Source organism: Chinchilla lanigera, unplaced genomic scaffold (assembly GCF_000276665.1).
Source record: "Chinchilla lanigera isolate Chin_1 unplaced genomic scaffold, ChiLan1.0 scaffold00013, whole genome shotgun sequence".
Lineage (NCBI taxonomy): Eukaryota > Metazoa > Chordata > Mammalia > Rodentia > Chinchillidae > Chinchilla > Chinchilla lanigera.
Window position 1 is genome coordinate 21,192,885 of NW_004955414.1, and position 16,437 is coordinate 21,209,321.

General features: G+C 38.2%; 2 protein-coding genes across 3 annotated transcripts; both read right to left on the reverse strand.

Annotated features, from left to right (window-relative positions):
* Positions 1-2,809: 2,809 nt before the first annotated feature.
* Positions 2,810-4,174, reverse strand: LOC102029170 (hemoglobin subunit epsilon-1-like). Its single transcript, XM_013511751.1, has 3 exons — positions 4,083-4,174; positions 3,742-3,959; positions 2,810-2,880 (listed from the first exon to the last, which is right to left on the reverse strand). Exons 1-3 carry the CDS (start codon positions 4,172-4,174, stop codon positions 2,810-2,812), a joined length of 381 nt encoding a protein of 126 aa, XP_013367205.1.
* Positions 4,175-8,774: 4,600 nt separating this feature from the next.
* LOC102029499 (hemoglobin subunit epsilon-1) lies at positions 8,775-15,188 on the reverse strand. 2 transcript variants are annotated; one of them, XM_005380077.2, is made up of 4 exons: positions 15,153-15,188; positions 10,154-10,265; positions 9,824-10,046; positions 8,775-9,008 (listed from the first exon to the last, which is right to left on the reverse strand). In XM_005380077.2, the coding sequence occupies exons 2-4, from the start codon at positions 10,243-10,245 to the stop codon at positions 8,880-8,882; spliced, it is 444 nt and encodes a 147-aa protein (XP_005380134.1). In that variant the 5' UTR covers positions 10,246-10,265; positions 15,153-15,188; the 3' UTR covers positions 8,775-8,879. The 2 variants fall into 2 exon arrangements, with proteins under 2 accessions (XP_005380134.1, XP_013367203.1); XM_013511749.1 differs by lacking the exon at positions 15,153-15,188 and having other exon boundaries at positions 10,154-10,306.
* Positions 15,189-16,437: the final 1,249 nt, after the last annotated feature.

Genomic DNA, 16,437 nt, shown 5'->3' on the forward strand with positions numbered 1-16,437 from the left:
CCTCCATTATCTTGTCCATTCAGTAGACCTGTATTTTAGTATACACATTTTTCCCTCCATCCTCCTAGGCTGATAGGTGAAAGAAAATTAGTGTTTGAATTACTGATGTAAAAAAATGCTAGCACGTATTATCAGTCCAATACACTTGTTTACCGAAAAGTGCCGGAGAGAAGATTGAGGGCAAAAGTTAACAACTGCATAGGAACACAGGAAGGAGCCGCATGACAACATGACCTATAAATAGTGACATTACATAGCCCTTTTAGAGCCAAAATTCTCTCATTCAGCACTTAGCCCTACAACTCTGTGAATAATGAAATAATCATAATGTGGAAAAGAGAGGTCTGGTGTTATCTTGCTATATTCATTCATTTCCAAATATGTACAGAATATAAACATTTTACTAAGTACTCTGGAGTTTTGATTTTGTGGTATTGGGGATTGAACCCAGGGGTTTTCTACTAATACATAAACAGTCTCTCTCAGCTTAGCCTGAGCAATTAGCAGGACCTGTTTCAGTAGGTAGAAGGATGGGTGGATAGATGATAGATAGATAGATAGATAGATAGATAGATAATAGAGATAGATAATAGATAGATAGATGATATAGATAATAGATAGATAGATGGATAGGTGGATAGATAGATAGATAGATAGATAGATAGATAGATAGATAGATAGATAGATGATAGAATCTATCTGTCTATCCACCCATCCATCTATCTATTGAGGTAAGCCCTGCTAAGCCATTAAATTGCTCAAGCTAGGCCGAACGACAGATACAAGCTATGCATCGGGTAGTGTGATAAAGGCTTTCTAACCATTAATTCATCCCACAAACATTCTTTCAAGAAAATAAGTATATGAATTTATGAGGCTTCAAGAAATGTTTCAGGTCATAGTCTCAGCAAGTGAGTGGAGATGAAAACCAAGGCATTCAGTTCAAAACCAAGACTTAAGTATGATTTCCTATTAATAATGTTAAGAATACTAAAGGAAGGTTCATGCCACCCTCTATGCATTATAACTAGAAAAATATATTTCTTATATTTAAGACTCTAAACGTACAGTGGGGAAAAATTCTCTGCCTCCAAACTCATTTCCAATATCACAAGAACAGAAGGAAAACTTGAGTGTTATGCTCTGTGAGGAATATTAATACAACAAGCATTGTTAATTTCCTACCACTTTGTTTGTAACTCTGTATTGTCTGTACTGTTCTTTTCCTATTTTGTAAATGGTTGTCTGTTTGTTAATGTTTTCCTTCTTTTAGTGTAAAGAAAAAAAAAAAGAATGGCGCTCAGTAGCTATTTAGTGATCCTAAAGTTACATATGCGTTCTGTTTTCTTGGAAAGACCACAAATTAAACTTTGCTTCCCTTGTCCGGGCATTTTACTGTTTTAGCTGACAATGAACTAATATGCACAGTCATATGTAAATATTAGCCAATCAGTGGTGGGCACAGTTACATCTCTCATTTACATAAAACCAATCAAGCTGGATGGAGCATGTTTAATATCTCCATTTTCATAGGTGCATCCAGTAGAAACCTGATAAAACTTCCTCTCTGTGTACAAGTCCCTCTCTGTTCTTTTGGAGTACAATTTCATCTGTAACAAAGTGTACGTCTCTCTGTTTTGCAAATTTTTGTTTACCTGGTTAGTTTCTTAAAATAAAGGCTCCTGTTTACCTTTTATCATTAAAAAAAAGAGAAAGAAATGAGTACAAGTAACATTAACATGATCTCTAATCTATTAGCACAAATGAAGAAGCTAGTCTGAGTTCCCTGGCTGTTACCTTCCACTCTTGCTTATAAATATGTATTAACTTATCATAAGGACTTCTGTGAACCTGCCTTCCTGGTCATTCTGCACAAATTCTTCCCACTTCCTTTCATCCTCGCAGCACCGGCCTGTTGCTCAGACATGGCATGCTGATTCTGGTTTCTAACCTTCCATTAGTTTATTTCCTTACAAATACCTGCATGTCTCCCAGAAATTTACGGTGATGTCTCTTCCTTGACATGCTGCAACCAATCTGCACACTTGGATACTGAGTTTCCTGAGGTCATGGTAGCAATTTAAGCTTAAGGCACATAGCAACCATCAATATCTAAAGTTCTTAAGTAAAAGGAAGATCATTTCTCCGGAGATGACGTAAAGAAGAGCTCTGCTCCTACCACCAATATTTCCAGTCCTCTATCTAGCCTCACAAAGGTTTTGAAAATCTAGTTGCTCCTAGAAAGTCCCCTACACTGAATAGAATAGTTACAAACCCTGTCTGGGCCTTTATCTCCTAGGACCTGCAACAGTTTTCCTCCACTGAGCCCCTTCCTTGTTACTCTGCCTCCAACCGCCCTGAGGTCTTCTCTGAAGTCTTCATTCTGTCTTCTAAGTATCCTGAGACTCTTTGTCGCACCGGGCCCTTCCTCATACCAGAACTCTCCCCACCTTTTCCTTTCCCTGAAGAACTCCCATGTGCATGTCGTGTATTGCCTTATTTTATTTTTAATCAAAGTCTACATTTCACACAACAACAAACAAGGAATATCTGTTCATTAAACACACACACATGTACACATAACACACAACTCTCAACACAAAATCTATGGGTTTATATATTTAAAAGTACATGGAAAAAGAACTAAAGACAATGATATATAATTTCACAGCAGAATAATTTTACTATTTCCATTATTATTTAAGGACTAAAGCTTGTTCCCTAAAGCTCTTCTCTCTGGGCAGAGGACTCAATGATACTTATAGGCCAAGGCTTTGGCCACTCCAGCCGCCAGCTTCTGCCAGCCTGTCTACACTTCGGGAGTGAATTCCTCACCAAGATGTTTTGCCAAGACAATCAGTAGCACATTTCCCAAGATCTGTCGAGTGGAAAGAGATGAGTGATATAAACACATAGTGAACAAAGAGCTCTAGGCTGGTCTTCAGATGTTCGGACACTCAGCTCTCACTCAGAAACAAGCCTAGGTCAACTTCCCTCAAAGGCTGAAATGTTGCCCAGTCATTAAACACAGGTACTCTGTTAGCCTTACAATATTAACCATGATTTCAATCTTTACATTTAAATATCCATATCGTGATTTAAATGGTTATATCTTCTTACCACCAAAATCCCTCTGCTTTTTGTGGGAGTTGAGCAAAATAAAACTCTCACAGTTATCTTTCCAAACCAAATATTCCAGCTGTTAGTACATTTTAAAGACACATTGCCCCTCTCCTGAAATTACAGGGTGCAAATTTGGCATGAGGAATATTTTATACAAGCATTCATCCAACACAGGAATAATCTCAGCGATGTTTGGTCATTTACTTTCCATCTTACTGAGGTAACAGGTGCCTTTCTCAATGGACCTTCTCTGTGGCCATTTGTTTTCTGCCTCCAGCAGAATTTTAAATTTAAAAAGATGAAAAAGCAGCTATTTCTACCTAGCTGCTTGTAGAAGAGTTCTTTCCTCAAAAACTGTATGGTTTCCTTCAATAACCCATTTTCCTCATCTCTGCAAAAATCTCCTTCCAAAGCCAGCAGAGTGTAGAGAAGTCACTCCCACCTTCTAGAAGCATCCTTTAAGCCCAAATATGTTACTCAACTCAGTTGATCCTCTGGAGTTGCTTTCCTCCCTACGTCAATATTTCTGAGTATCTCACACCCCACAGGGGGCCCCAGTTCTACTCAAATCACAGTTTCATTATCCAAGAGCCCCCAACTTCCCTCCTGGACTCATCTTGAAGTTTTCAGGATCCACATGCAGCTTGTCACAATGCAGTTCACTCAGAGGGGCAAAGGTGCTCTTGAGATCATCTATGTTCTTTAGAGCTTCTCCCGAGGAAGTCAACACCTTATCATGTGCCTTGACCTTGGGATTGTCCATGATGGCAGAGGCAGAGGACAGATTTCCAAAGCTGTGAAAGAACCCTTGGGTCCGGGGGTAGACAACAAGGAGCCTGTGAGATGGGACAATAATAATTGGAAAGTCAAAGTTTGTCAGAAATCCATAGAACCAGGCTGGATTTCTGCCAGCTGCAGTCTCCTTCCTTCCCTCCCTTGTCCTGGCCCCCAGAACCCACCTTCCCAGACTTTCTCTTCCAGCCTCCTCCACATTCGCCTTTTTCCATGCACCTGTGATAGCAGCCTTATCCTCAGCTGTGAAATGAACCATGGTTTTTTTTTGTTTTTGTTTTTGTTTTGGTTTTTTCTCCGGTACCGGGAACCGAACTCACGACCTTGCACTTGCCAGGCAGGCACTTTTGCTGCTGAGCTAAATCCCCAGCCCCCGAACCATGGTGTCTGACTTGTTGACAGCCCCAGCTGTTTCAGAAGCGAGTCTGTGCCACTGCTAAAGGCCATGTCCTTTTATTCTTCAGCCCTGACCCTCTCCTCACTGGACACTCTAAGGCTATTGGTCAAGGTAAGGCTGATCAGGGGTGGGATTGGGGTAGGACAAGGTATATTCAGATACATTAGTTAATGTCCAGGAGGCTCCCTCAAGAAAATGCTGCCTTTTAAGCTGTTATAGCTTTTTTCCAGTAAAGCTTTAAATCAATTGTCTCAATTTTGCTCTCGTTCTGTTTTCATTTTAGATAGTTTCCTTCTTCTCCCCTGTTCCTGCCTTTCTTATTTTTGGTCTCTATCCTCAGTGTCCTACAGACAAAAGATAAAGCACAGGAAAATGTAGAAAATACAGGGATTAAATGTTTCATTTTAGGCACGAGGTTTGGCATCTCTGATAGGACAGTTATGCATCCCATTTAGTTAGAAGTGGTTTCCAAGAGAAAAATGCTAACTAATTTCTAAATATTTTCTCTGTGGATTCAGGGGCTGATTTCTCCAGCTCACAATACCTGGAAAAACCCCTTATAACATCAGTTTGGGTATAGGAAAACATTAGTGTTATGTATCATAATCTAGGACTAAAGACTTGACCTAGGGTCTCTATTTGAAATAAAATATGTCTCTTATCTAAGAAAAATACGTGCTTCCATGTCAAAGTATTTCTGTAGGCAGAAGATAACATGTATTCCTACTGGATTAGTGCATGCTCTTGGTGACCCAGTGTTTGGTTTTAATTCTCCCGTGCCAATGAGGGCAGTTGAAGAAGTTCCTTGGTAGGTACTGTGAACTGAATGATTTCTCTTTCAAATCATTTCAGCCAGCATTATTCTAAGACGTGACATCAGGAAGACCTCCTTTGCTTTCTTTTTACACACTTTAGCTCACTCAACACCCAACATGGCAGGAAGATACCATATTTTTTTAGTGAAAGTGGCTTTCTTAGATCATAATGCCTGAAATTTTGAAAATCTGGTTAGACTATTTTTTCCTATGACCAGAATTTATAGTAATTTTAGAAGACACATAAACATGCTACCTGGCATGTTAGCTCTTTTCACAAACAGATTTCTCTTTAAATTAATTTATCCCCTAACCTCTCTTTAAATTAATTTATCCCCTAACCTCTCAAGTTGACTAAAATACCATGGCTGAATTCTCTCAGTCTCTATGTTTTCATGTAAAGTTTGTCTTGTTTATACACAAGGTAACTAAAAGATCAGGAAGATAAGACCTTTTAAGATATCAGTAGTGATTCTCCAGTTATACCATAATAATTTGTGGCTTCTGTAAATATAAGAATAGAGGAGATTTTTACCAGTATGAAGGTACTAGTCTAGAGCCTGAGAGGAATCCAGATCAGATTCCCTTTAAGATAACAGGTCTGTAGGATGGGTGTATGTGTACGTAATTGCCTAATCTGATAATCTAATGGTGTGGATTCGTAAACCATGGCCTCCAAGGATGACTCAGAAGGTCTCTAAGTCTCCAAAGACCTTATCTGTGCACTGTACTTGTCTCTTCTCACACTGAGGGATATTTCTGACCTCTCCTGTCTGCAAACAACTTCTCTATTTTTCCAAATACTTAAATAGTGATCCAAAAGTTATCTGTAGCCACTGCCTTCTTATGCACTTGAGGCAATATCTTCCAACAGCTGTTTGAATTCTCCATGCCCATAACTATTTTCCCCTTCCATTTTCCCCTTGTCATTGCTTTGGCCACTGGCTGAAATCTCATGCATAAAGTGGTTTACAACAGCCCTCCGTGCATTTGCAGGGATTCATTACCGTGTTTTCAAACCTTCATCCAACAACTATTTGAATAACTGTGTCATCATTTTTATAAGATCTGAGGATTTAAGATACATGAAGCAAGGGAGAAAATCTTTATCTGAAACCTCATAATTTAGGACATGGAAGACAAATAATGAATAAGTAAAACTAATTAAAATAATTGTAGATGTTATTATTTACTACATGGGAAATGAATATCTGGACTTGATAAGAGTGGGGCATGATTTGGTTTAGAAGGGTCTCTCTCTGGAGAAAGGATTTGAGCCAGGACCAGAGTAACAAGTCATAATTTGCTATGGGAAAAATGTAGCAAAAATGTTTAGAAGTTGGAATGGCAAATTGAGAACTCTGAAGCAGGAAAAAATAAACTTTTGGTCTATTAGAAAAATAAATAATGTCCCAGTTAGTTAGGTAGACTCAAAAAGATACAATTAAGAATGGCAGGAAAGGGCTGGGGATATAGCTCAGTGGCACAAGTGTCTGCCTGGCAAGCGCAAGGTCCTGAGTTCGATTCCCGGTACCAAAAAAAAAAAGAAAGAATGGTAGGAAATATTGTCACAGAGGAAGTATAGGCTAGTAGATAGAACACTTCTTTAGTGGTAGGGAGCAAAAAACTGTTAAAAAATTACAATCCTAGTAATGACACAATCTTCAAAACCTTTGCATGCTTACCTGACTACTATTCCAAAACCACCTTGTTTATCACATTATTATGAAATAACTTTTGTTGCCTATCAGCAAAACTTAGCTATTCTTTCATCTGACTCATCCAGACCTGTGTAGCTATGTGAATTTACACATAGTTTGTGAATTCATCTCTATGAATTCATTTTCAGTTGTGTTGAACTGGTAATATCATGACTTCTTGATGCCCAGTGCCAAGTAATAGTTGGCTTCTTGACATGCAGTGGCAGAATAATATTTGGAGGCAAGAACAAGAGAAAAAAATAGTTAACAGTAGAAATTATTCTCATTTTTTAAATGGACTGACTAGGTGAAAAGTTTCTGTGCAATATATAACATTTATTCTATTTAGAGACTATATATATATATGAGAGACCAGTGCTGTTGATTTGCTGAAACTATAATGATTATTCATCTCTCATTCCTGCCACAGGAAACATGAAGCCTAATTAAGAAATAATTCACAGAAAAAAATTTTGAGCAGTGTATGGAGAAAATGAACTGTCTGATATAGTTATATTTGTCAAGATTTGTCTTGCCAACATGTAGTGTAACGGTCTCAATTCTTGATAGGAGAGTTTGACGCAGGCCTCATATGAAGACTCTCTGAGCAATCCAACCTGCACTCCCTCAGACGCTTCAGTCAATACACCATGTGAGGGTGCCCAGGCCAGAGCACAGCCTCATTCCATCAGACTCATCAGACTGGGTGCTTTCTCTCATCCACTCCTTCCTGCTTCATTCCTGCCTACCCTGCCTGCTCAGACATCTAGGCTTTCTCACTCCACATTTCCTCCCTTCACTTTTTGCAGACTTCATCACTCCTCTTGGGTTGTAACCATTACTTCTTTTTTTGTGTCATCACCCACATCTAGTCTCTACGAATTTAAAATAAAATATTTGCTTTTCCAGAATGTTGCTTCTGCTGATGGAACTCTTCACTTCATTGGGAGGCCTTTGAGTACTCCAGTTCGCAAACTTCTTTGCAAAGATTTCTTATACTGCCCTTATAGGCATTTTGCATGCTTAACTACATTGCTTTTCCCCCAAAATTCTATTTCTGGAGTCACTTAACAGTCTAAGAATATTTATTGTTCTTTATTCTGATAGCATAATAATGGTTTTCATTTTTATAGTCAAGTCCTTCACTCTTTGGACTTTGCTAGTACCGCATCTGTGTTTACTCTCTCCTCTTCCAGGGGGGCAGTCTCATACAGGTCACCATGCCCAAGATCACTGGTTTTAAACTACAAACCTTGTTACTATTCATACAGACTTCTCTCCTACATCGTTTTTATCAGCCCCTTCAAAAACGTTATTACTTGTATCCTAACTCTAACTTTATTTTAGTGCATGTGACATTCTGCCAGAAGATAATGCACAGTGGTCCACGTGTCTTATCCTTGGCTCCCCATTAAGACAAAAGGATCCTTCAGAAAAGAGCAAGCTATTGTTGAATTACCATAGGCATTTTCTGGAAAACTCGTAGCTATCCCTTAATTCATCTCCTTATCTTCAAATCTTCAAAAGACAGGACAAGCTAGCTGCTTCAAAACGTACATTAGAATAAACTACATTAGTAATCATCATGTAGAGTTTGGATCCCTGCAAAGACTTTCTTTTTACTTTTAATAAAAGTTGGCGTAGATCACATCTTTGCTTTCTCAATTTCCACTGGCCACCTCCTTTTTCCTCCCCGTAGTAGTTGTTTACCCTATGGCCCCACAGGTCCCTGCCCGCTTAACTAACCCTTGCTCCTGATAGAACATCCTCTCCATCTTGGCCTCCTTGAGCTTTCACTGAGAGATATTTTGATGAGTCCCTCCCTGCATGCTTCTCAAAGGAGCTTTCATTTCTTCCTACATTGCAACCCACCCTTCAGCCCATGCACACTTCCCCTTTCACACAGGAGTAAAAGATGGAGAAGACAATATCAACTTTTGATTACTGAAGAGAATGATTTTTATTGAATACTTTTAAGGGCCAGCCCCGTCCCCATGTGCAGAAGGAGGGTATTGGGGACACACAGGAACACCGGTGGACTGGAGAGCGGGCTCAGTGGTACTTGTGGGCCAGAGCAATGGCCACACCGGACACCAGTTTCTGCCAGGCAGCCTGCACATCGGGGGTGAATTCCTTGCCAAAGTGAGTAGCCAGAACGATCACAAGCACATTACCGAGGAGCTGTAGATGAAACAAAACAACACAGAGGCATGTTGAGAACCAGGCTCCAAACAAGAATTGGCAGGGGAGAGAACAGGCTCTGTACCTACACGCACTGACATCTACAGCTTGGAACTGCCTATCCAGCTCTCTCAGAAGGGCTTAGGTTCAGTTTCATTTTTATGAGCCCCTATTTAACATTCTGCCATCTACCTCTCTACTTTCTTCTCATTCTACCATTTTTATTTACTTTTCTTCCTTTTCTTCTTATTCAGTAATTGTTTAATTTCTGTAAACATGATTTCCATGCTGAAAGAGTTCTCAGTGGCAGTTTTAAATCTCTCACCAAATATGGAAAAAGCCTTTCTTTGGTCACAATACTCAAATAGAATTTAATAGATTTTAGAGAATGTGTTTTATGTTGGCAAAGTCCTTTTTAAAAATTTTTCTCAAAATCTATACCTAGTATAATTAGGACACACAGTCAATCAAGCATTTCTCCTTCCTGAAGATAAGCATGTGTCTATCAAAAGCTACATTCTAGCTCTCCTTGACAAATTTCCTATTCTCTAATATTATTCTCCAGGATAAACACACCCAGTTCTGACAAAATTTTATGAACAGCTGTAAGCAAATTGAGAGTTTCTAATTACCCATACCCGCACCCTTATTCGTCAAGTTGGTTTGAGTTATATCCACAGGACATCTGTCTTTCTACTGTCACACTGGGCCATGATGTCTGAGATCTTTGTTGACATTTCCAACCATGATGGCACCTTCCAGTATTATTCCTAAGTAAAGCACCAGAAAAGCATATGAGCTTTTCCTGAACTCACCCTGAAGTTCTCAGGATCCACATGCAGCTTGTCACAGTGCAGCTCACTCAGCTTAGCAAAGGTGACCTTGAGGTTGTCCAGGTTCTTAATGGCTTCCCCAAAGGCAGTCAGCACCTTCTTGCCATGGGCCTTGACCTTGGGGTTGCCCATGATGGCAGATGGAGAAGACAAATTACCAAAGCTGTCGAAGAATCTCTGAGTCCAGGGATAGACAACAAGGAGCCTATGAGATAAGATAATAACACAGGAAATCAGAAACATTCAAAAACCTTGAGGCATTTCCTAGACAATTTCCAGGGTGAGTTTTACGCATTGAGCACCTGTGCTTACCTGCCCAAGGTTTCGCCTCCTGTCTCTTCCACGTTTACCTTGCCCCACAGGCCATTGATGACACTCTTTTCCTCAGAAGAGAAATGCACCATGATGTCGGGTCAGGAGCTTGCTGGTGATCACAGAAGTATCAGAAGCAGGTCTAAGCTGCTGCTGGAAGTTGTCGCCTTTTATTCTTTACTAGTGAAGTTCTGGCCCCCTCCTTTCCCCCATACTTTGAAGTCATTGGTCAAGCAGAGCTGTGTCCCTCATGGGTGTGGCCAGGTCAGAAGAGGGTCACGCGCAAAGAACAATAATGTGTGCTGGATTCGGAACCTTCCCTACTTTTTTGGCTCCTCCTCCAAGTACAACACAATTCTCTAGTTAAGCTCCCCTTTTACTCTCTTCTATTTCCCCATGAAATCCGCCAGTGTAATGAATATCTACCTATCACACCCCCTTTTTCCAAGTAGAGGAGCTAATTTTAAGACGGAAAAATAATTCCAATCCAAGCAACTTTAACACTGGAGTTCAGGATGGTAACAGTGAAAAAAACAACATCAAGAAATAATGAATTCAGTGCTATTGCTCTGAATCTATTTGGATTCTCACAGTCTTGAAGACTGGATTATAATATAAACCTCCATAACTTTTCTAAGGAAAACAAGAATAACACACAGTTATTTCTGGAAATAGAACACAGTACTAAGTGATTTGCCATGGTATTAAGGTTTCAAGTCCAAAGTAGCCTCTCAGAGAGTGATTTTTAGAGAAGGCAGACAGAGCAACACTATACCCTATGATTTCAGAGAATCCTCTTTTTCCCTTTTCTCTGCGATGAGAGAAGAAGTTGGTTACTTATGGGCTGTTGCTCTGAGCTGTCTTTCTACTTTTCTCTCTTACCCATGCTTCTCATTAGTGCAATAACTGAGAAAGAAGTTGAGATTATTTTATACCAAGATTTGTGATCAAAATGCAGAACAAGTCCATTGATATGTTAATCATGCTAGAAGTTGCAGTATTTTCAGGATTTGTTGTAATCACAAATGCAAGAGATTCAAATTCTCCTAGTGTCTTTGTTTTTTGGACAAGTTATGACTTTCTAGCTCTTATGTATTGGAGCTGAAATGAGAGGTCTATATTTGTGTATTCAACTGTATCTATATACATGAAGAATATTTTCTATGTTATTCCACTTTTTCTGTATTTAGTAATGTAATCGCTATTATCCAAATTTTATTTTAAAATGAAGGAACAAAGGTCACAGAAGCTATTCAACTGTCAAGATGGGAGTTAATGACTAAAAAGAAGGGAGACAAAGTTACACGAACTTAGCTTTGCTAAGTCCAGAAAAGTATCTCCGTATCACCATAATCTAACCACCCCTTCCCAGTTTCTATTCCTTTCTATTCTTTCTATCCCTTCACTCTTCTCTTGTTCCCTTTTCCCCCACCAGACATGAAAGTTTCTTTTGCTACAGGGTTTGGTTTTGGATTTTATTTTTATTTTCACTTGTTTTATTTGGTTGTGATCGTATTCTGTGCTCTAGGTCACGCTGGCTCCTTTCCATTTAGTAATATGAAAAATTTTCTCATACCTCCATACTTCAAGTTTTCTCTTCTTTATAACCACGCCTTGGTATTTATGATCATTTCTTATGGTGTGACACAAACACGTCTAGCACATGAAAATGTTTCCCTTGCATTTCTCTTAGGATTCTAGAAGTTTATATCTGATTTGATGCCTTTTTCTAAGTTAACCCTTCCCTATCCCACTTTCTTTTACCTTTTAACCAATGATATATTTTTGGGCATAAGTGCTTAACTGACTGCCAACACAGACACAATCAAGGAGGTATAATCCTATTCACTTATTTATTCATTCATTCATTCATTTTTACAGCAGACTAATTTGACAGGCTGATGACTACTGAGTACTGTACTTGTTAATGTATAAACTTATATACGTAGGATTGACAAGGAGATCACTTCTTTTGAAATAAGTTATCAACTTCCAAAACATTCATTTTTTGGTATAGAGTCATGTGTGGTTCACTTGAGTGCATTAAATCTAGTGATGGTCACATAATTGTCACAATATTCCAAGCAAGTAAAATAATTACTAATGCTATTTAAAGATACTAGCAAAAGCTATAGCATAATATAAAAAATACCTGTGAGTTTTATTTACAGCCACTGTTTTGTTACTGCATTCAAAATGGAAGAAGATAAATGCTAAATTTCAGTAAATGATTAGTAAAATAAACATGGATGTTTTACATCATAAATCTGACTAATCTGTTTAGTGTTCTGTCAACCCCAAGGTAAGTGCTACTGGTCTCAAATATACAGCTGTGAAAAAAAGCAATTTTGATCAAGAGAGAAAACATTTTATCCCTGAAGTAGAAGACGAGTGAATGCATAGACAAGAAGCAGATGACTATTCTGGGAAGAAGAGCTTCTGGGTTCATAAACAGTCAGTGGAATAAAGCCTGGATTTCTAAGGTAAATTTTCTCTGGATCCACAGTTTGAGCACTGCAACTCTTTTCTCAGAATTTAGGTCTGTGGATCAGAGGCTGTCAAAGCCCATGATATAATGGACTCTCGAGTCCAAGAGTTTAGGAAAAATGCCTGTCCCTGAAACAAACCCTGTGGGCATGCCCTATCTTCCTCCCAATTCAAACTGTGGACAAAGATCATCTCTTAGTTCTATTGTGAGATTGATCCTTCTCCTCCTCTGTCAGACCCAGTTGCAGGACCCAAATCTCTTTGTTCATGGCCTAGGGGATTTGATCTGACTTCCATGAAAGACCCTCTCTATCAGTGCTCCCTTGTTGCTAAGGATTTTGGGGAAGGGCTCCAGGTAAGGCACAGATTTGAAAGGTAGCAGGTCTGGTTCAGTGTAAGAATGAAGAATTTTAGCTTTGAAGTCAAGGTGAATGCATTGCTATCATTGCTTAGGTGTTTGTTGACACAAGCTAAACTACCTCAGCTGTTCCTCTTTAAACATTTCATTTCTTTCTCTGGTCAACAATGAGTGATTACTGTCTCTTTTTTTTTCTGGATTAAAAACCCGAAGTTTACTAAGATAAGTGGCATGAGTATCAAGGACTGATCAGAGTAATGAAATAGCCAGAAAAAAATAAGAATATTCATTTATGGTCTATATAAGAATTACTCAAATTAAAATTCTGTATGTCTTAAGACATTAACAAAAAAGCTTTTGTAAGAAACCTGAAACTTTATGAAGATAAATTCTGCCTCTGAGGGTTTCCTATAATATTTGTAGTTTTCTAAGTTCTGGACTAGATTTTAAGACATATAAGATCTTAAGACATAAAAAATACATAGGAAAGAATATATTTTCTTAAATGTTGCCACCCAATTTATGGCACATGTTTATTCCAAAGACAAACATTATATTATATTTTCATGATCTTAGTATAGAAAATTATATAAATTAAATTGTTGATAGACAAAGCAAGCCCTTCAATTCACTACATCTTTTCCGTGTTGTCAATGAGAAAAATGTTTTCTTCAGTGGATATTCCTTACAATAGACTAGTTCTTTCATTTTTAATTCTAAGATAAAAAATTATGAACAATATTTGTAAGCTAAAAAATGGGAAAGTCTTTATAAGATTATTAACTAGAATTACAAGTTATTCTTTGATTGTGAATTTACATTTTTGTTCTTAGAAGTAGATAATACCAAATGGCTTTATTAGGTTGTGAAATACCTGGAAGTGACCAGGTACCACCAGTAATAAGAAATTCTGAGATTTACTCTGCAGGAAGCTTATGAACTCTTTCTAGTGTCATTACAAAGAATGGAAGCATAGACACAATCAGTAAATACTTCCACTTTTGACACACCAGGGCTCGGCCTCATGTCTCTCAAAGTTTATAGATGGATTTCATCCAGAGTTGTGTCTCATTTTCAGGGTGACCCCTCCTCAAAGCCCTGAGAAGATAGACATCTGTTGACCCCTGGAGCCATGTTGCCTAAAGCATAGCCAAGGGTACCCATGGAGTTTAATTAAACTGGAGGAAACTTTACAGAGAAGTACAGATTGAAAGTCAGAACCAGCCAGTTATTCCATTTTCCTGCATGAGGGACTCTGAATTTTAAAACTCGAAATTGGTAATTTAGAAAAGTCATATGTGTCTCATTGTCCTCTGAAGCGTGGCTTTAGTTTGACATTTTCTGACCTTGAAAAGAAAATCTTTTCATTTATTTTTATAATTAAAATTCTACAAAATTCTATATTTTTCTTTACTTATGTAAAATAATACTCAATGTATTCTCTGAACTAAGAACTTAAAAATAAAAATGCAATGAAATAGCCAAGAGGCCTGACATTATTAGGTGCAGTGCTTTTCAAGAATGAAGATTTATTACAGTTTACTGCATTGCTTTGGTTCATTAGGCCAAAGCTCACTGCTCTTTCCCAAGATGTAAATCAAGTAATAATTTATAAATGTTATTCAAATGTAAGGCTTCTAAGATATACATATACTCAATATATTCCAGATAGAGTTGATTGAAATGAGACTCTTTTAGACACAAATTTCAGAATTCTGTGTCCAGAACTCTTAGAAAAGATTCAGTCATATGTTAAGAACCCCTCTGCTAAAAAAAGTGGGAAGCACTTGATTAGGTGATTTTTTAATTATCAAAAAATTATGTCTTACCTAGGAATCTATCTTCAGTATTTCAATACTTTATATTAAAGCCATAACATAGCATATTTCTTGAATTAAAATTTTACATCTCTCAGGGAAAAGATAAAATTAAGGATTGTAGAATAATCAGAGAAGCAACAGTAAGACTCCATTCATTAACAAATTTATCTACCATCATCCACTGGAGAAACCAGGATCTCTCAGACTCCCAGATGTCCTCTCTGCATTCATCCCTCAGCAGGTCCCAATGTCACCAACCTCTCCTGTCCCTGTTTTCTTCTCCCCTCCCCCCTTTTTTGCTCTTTTATTCTCCTCTTAAATAATACTCAATTACCTTTTTTGTGTATTCACTTTTCTCATGGGAACTTTGAGGATTATTTTATTTTATTCTGTATTTTAAAAACAGAAGCAGGCAGATCTGGTGTTTTTCTTCTCCTGGGTACTTAGGCTGATGATACCTGGGTGGGGTCAGAACCTGTGGATGTCGATAAGGGTTCAAGACTGCACAGAGCGGTAGCAAGGGAGGGGCTGAGACAGTGAGTCAGGGAGAGACCAGGGTTCCTGCTACCACCTCCTGTCCCTGCCCCTTGTTCCTTGAGAAGTAGACAAAAGAAAGGAGACATGGGCCAGTGTTTGAGGATTTCGTAGTGTTAATAGCTTAAAAATGTCTGCTGAGTACATTTTGTGATACATATATGTGTGTGTGTGTGTGTGTGTATATATACGTAAATTTATATATTGCTTACAATAGTGTGAGTACATGGTTATAAGTATGTAACTAGTAGCAGGAGTTGAAGGATACATTGGCTATAGAATTTACAAGTTTTCAAAACCCAGACAAATAAATTACATTCTTCCAGTTCAACTGAGATTTTGTGAGAAAGAAAGAAGAAAAAAAAAGGAAAATGAAAGAAAGGAAGGAAGGAAGGAAGGAAGGAAGGAAGGAAGGAAGGAAGGAAGGAAGGAAGAAAGAAAAAAAGAAAGAAAGAAAGAAAGAAAGAAAGAAAGAAAAAAAGAGTGACTACAAGAGATGCTCAAAGTCATCTGAAGGAGATAAAATGACTTGCAGTCCAGAAACTCTTGACTCCAATTTCAAGGAATGTTCTGATATATAAGAAAAAGGCCCATGACGAAAGCAAGAAAAGTGCACTGTTGACTTATACCATAAAGGTATTTGAGGTGTTGGTAGCTAGACCAAGGCTACTCCTGCATGAATCTGAAAGAGCATGCCAAACCCAACCCACTCATATAATGCCTACTTTAGTGGCAGGATTCCATCTGGCTATGTGCTTAGTATAATTGGATTTCTCTACTCTTGTCTCATTGAAAAAAGGAAGAACTTATTGTTGTCATACACATAAGTATTCCACTTATAAATACATCCATATAAATAAAAAAGTATTTTGCTTTGTATTTTAGTCTTTGGTGCTTTTCGTTTTGGCTAGGTTAAACTTTTAAGAGCAAATATCAGAGCAACACAAATGAGTCTGATCCTAGAACTCAAAAGCCCAATCAAGATTTTGCCTGCTAAGGTCTAATTTGTTCTAGGCAGCCTTTCTGCTCCCAGCACCACACCGCTGAACTGTTCGTATGTCTGCAGCAGTAGATGTGTCTGTGTC

What these genes read in the sequence shown, in the direction of transcription:
- LOC102029170 (XM_013511751.1), bottom strand. Translation starts at nt 4,174, where the DNA reads ATGGTTCATTTCACAGCTGAGGATAAGGCTGCTATCACAGGTGCATGG. An exon ending in GGAAGAGAAAGTCTGGGAAG is followed by an intron (nt 3,960 to 4,082) that starts GTGGGTTCTGGG and finishes CCCATCTCACAG; the next exon opens with GCTCCTTGTTGTCTACCCCC. An exon ending in TGTGGATCCTGAAAACTTCA is followed by an intron (nt 2,881 to 3,741) that starts AGATGAGTCCAG and finishes TTTCCACTCGAC; the next exon opens with AGATCTTGGGAAATGTGCTA.
- LOC102029499 (XM_005380077.2), bottom strand. Translation starts at nt 10,245, where the DNA reads ATGGTGCATTTCTCTTCTGAGGAAAAGAGTGTCATCAATGGCCTGTGG. An exon ending in GGAGGCGAAACCTTGGGCAG is followed by an intron (nt 10,047 to 10,153) that starts GTAAGCACAGGT and finishes CTTATCTCATAG; the next exon opens with GCTCCTTGTTGTCTATCCCT. An exon ending in TGGATCCTGAGAACTTCAGG is followed by an intron (nt 9,009 to 9,823) that starts GTGAGTTCAGGA and finishes TTTCATCTACAG; the next exon opens with CTCCTCGGTAATGTGCTTGT.